At 41.6% G+C, this 2,898-nt stretch overlaps 1 protein-coding gene across 1 annotated transcript; it reads left to right on the forward strand.

Annotated features, from left to right (window-relative positions):
- Positions 1 to 17: 17 nt before the first annotated feature.
- LOC102205432 (uncharacterized) lies at positions 18 to 2,266 on the forward strand. Its single transcript, XM_013908194.1, has 4 exons — positions 18 to 55; positions 457 to 846; positions 1,006 to 1,176; positions 2,166 to 2,266. The coding sequence occupies exons 1-4, from the start codon at positions 22 to 24 to the stop codon at positions 2,264 to 2,266; spliced, it is 696 nt and encodes a 231-aa protein (XP_013763648.1). The 5' UTR covers positions 18 to 21.
- Positions 2,267 to 2,898: the final 632 nt, after the last annotated feature.

Below are 2,898 nucleotides of genomic sequence, written 5' to 3' on the forward strand. Positions count from 1 at the left end.
CTTTCATCTGTCAGATCAAAGATGCAGTGGAGTCTGTATCTGCTTATTCTGATGGGTAAGTGGATTGTTTTATCAAATATACTGTTTTTAATTTAAATAAAATGACTGTAGATTACTCCTTAATTACTACTGATTACTACTTGACATGTTTTTTTTAAATTTCTGTTTAAAAGAAAATCTTATATAATACATCTGCAGGCACTTTGTTTTATACCTGATATGTCTGTGTGTATTTGTACTTGTTTGACTGTTACTCTCAGCTCTGCATAAGATTTCCCATGTAATCGGACCTATTGTATGAATGCAACTGGCAAATAAAGGACTTTAGCTTAGATTCACTCAGTCTTCTTATATCTGCACAATCACTGCAGTCAGAGTCTTATTTATGTGACAGTTTCAACCTTATGTTTGATTTGCTAATGTGACTTTTTTGTTTATCATATTTCTGTATTTCAGGTCAGTGTTGCCTCTTTACATGCCGCCTGTATGAGTACCACTTTATTGCAGAAAACAAGAGCTGGTATGAAGCACAGACATACTGCAGAGAGAAATATACAGACCTGGCCAAAGTGTTTGACATGACAGACATGAGCAGACTCCGTAACTCTGCACAGAATCAAGGAGAAGCCTGGATTGGACTGAACAACAACACAGGTGGAAACAGGACGTGGCATTGGTCTCTGCCAGGAGTGGAATACATTCAAAATGACAGCAGCTGGAATCTGAATGGAAGACAAGAAACTGAACCTGGGCCTGGAAACTGTGGGAGGAAAAGATACGATAATGAAGATAAAAAGCTGGCAGATGTTTCATGTGACCGTACTATGTGGTTCATCTGCTACAATGGTGAGGAGATGTACATAATATTAAATATTATTATAATATCATGATATAAAAAATATAATGCAATCACATAATTGTGAAGTGAGAAGATAGAGACAGAAAGAATTTCAGGAGAGAAATAATTGAGGGATGTCTTTGTGTGTTTTTCTGTTTGTTTCACAGGAATGAAGAAAGACAATAAAATATTGTATTTGATTGAAACACCTATGAACTGGACACAGGCTCAGAACTACTGCAGATACCATCACACTGACTTGGCCAGTGGACTCGATCAGGTAGATGGAGAAGAAATGAAGGCTCTGTTCAATGGCGGTCCCATGAGTGTGTGGATGGGTCTGTTCAGAGACAGCTGGAGGTGGTCAGATGGGAGTGATTTCTCTTTCAGATACTGGGATATGGAGTTATTCAATGATGAACAAAGCAACAAGAAATGTGCTATGACTCTGTTAAACAGATCAGGAAAATGGAGCTCTGATGAATGTGACAAAGAAAAACCCTTCTTCTGTTATAATGGTGAGTTTTTATCAACATGTGTCTGACTGGTTTCTCTAAAAGGAGGATCACTGGAATCACTGACAAGATCCAACTGAACATGTTGTATATTTTTCCTCCACCTACATCTGAATGTTAGCTGAATTAATCTCATGAACATGAACACACTTGGTTAACAGTCAGATGACTTTAAATATCTGTGGGATAACTTTGAGCTACTGGTACGTTCAACCAACGTTTTAAAGTCTCTGTTGTCTGTAAATATGGAGAGAAGTTGTTTTGGATTCCTAATAGTTTAAATACTGCATTAACAACATACAGTAAGGGGTTACCTAAGGTAGAATACTGCAACCTTTCTGGTGTCTGACGTGACCTTTGAGATCGATGAAGAACGTCATGTTCCTCCTGAGAGCTGTTCTGTGAACCAAATGAACTGGGCTGCTCAGTTATGACTCTTTCTTGGTCATTAGGATGCTCTAGCATTGCCTCATCCACTTCAGGCAGGACTTGCTCACTAGGTTGCTGGGTCCTTTCCACAGGATTTTCAACTTGAACGTTGGTTTCCCGCCAACTAGGCTCAGGTAAGTCCACATGTTCGGGTAAGTTCTCAGTTGCAGTTTCAGGTAAGTTCACAACTTCCGTTTCGGGTAAGTTCACAACTTCCGTTTCCTCAATTTCCTCTGATTGTCCGTCACGTCCGATGGGATTGTCACGTTCGGTGGGGTTGTCACGTTCGGTGGGGTTGTCACGTTCGGTGGGATTGTCACGTTCGGTGGGATTGTCACGTTTGCCTTCATCATAAGCTGGAAGTGGTCTCTGCACACTTTCAGCGCGGGGCACGAGAGTCGGCTTGATGGAACTGGTAATGGAGATTGGTATCCAGGTGGGTACTGGGAAGTACTCGGAGTCGAGGTCGTCGTCGTCTTCCTGAACAACAGTTTGCCTTGTGTTCCGCCGAGCTTGGGGCTTTTTGGGACTGTTTTCAGTTGACTCCGTGACCGGTATGAAGCTACAAGGAAGGAGCAGGTCTCTGTGCAATGTTCGGACTGGTCTTTCTTTCGCTTCCGGTTTAACCGTATAGACTGGTAGTTCACCCGCTCTTCTAAGAACTACATACACATCTCCCTCCCATTTGTCTGCAAACTTATGTTTTCCCCTCAGTTTAACATTACGCACGAGAACCCTGTCGCCCACGTTGAGAGTTGAGTCAACCACTTGCTTGTCAAAGCAGGTTTTATTGCACTCAGCATTCTTTTGTGCGTTTGATGTTGTGATCTTAAAACTTTCCTCCAACCTATGTTTCAGATCACTGACGTACTGGGAATGTGACTTCTTCTGAGCATCCATAGGCAACCCAAATACTAGATCAATGGGAAGCCTTGGTTGTCTCCAAAACATCAGCACATAAGGTGAATAGCCTGTCACATCATTCTTGGTACAATTATATGCATGTACTAGAGGCTTTACATACTCTTTCCAATGTAACTTCTCATTGTCATTCAGGGTACCAAGCATTTGGAGAAGTGTTCTGTTGAACCTCTCAACTGGATTGGCTCTGGGGTG

This window comes from Pundamilia nyererei, unplaced genomic scaffold (assembly GCF_000239375.1).
Source record: "Pundamilia nyererei isolate P.nyererei 1_Seehausen unplaced genomic scaffold, PunNye1.0 scaffold02425, whole genome shotgun sequence".
Classification (NCBI taxonomy): Eukaryota; Metazoa; Chordata; class Actinopteri; order Cichliformes; family Cichlidae; genus Pundamilia; species Pundamilia nyererei.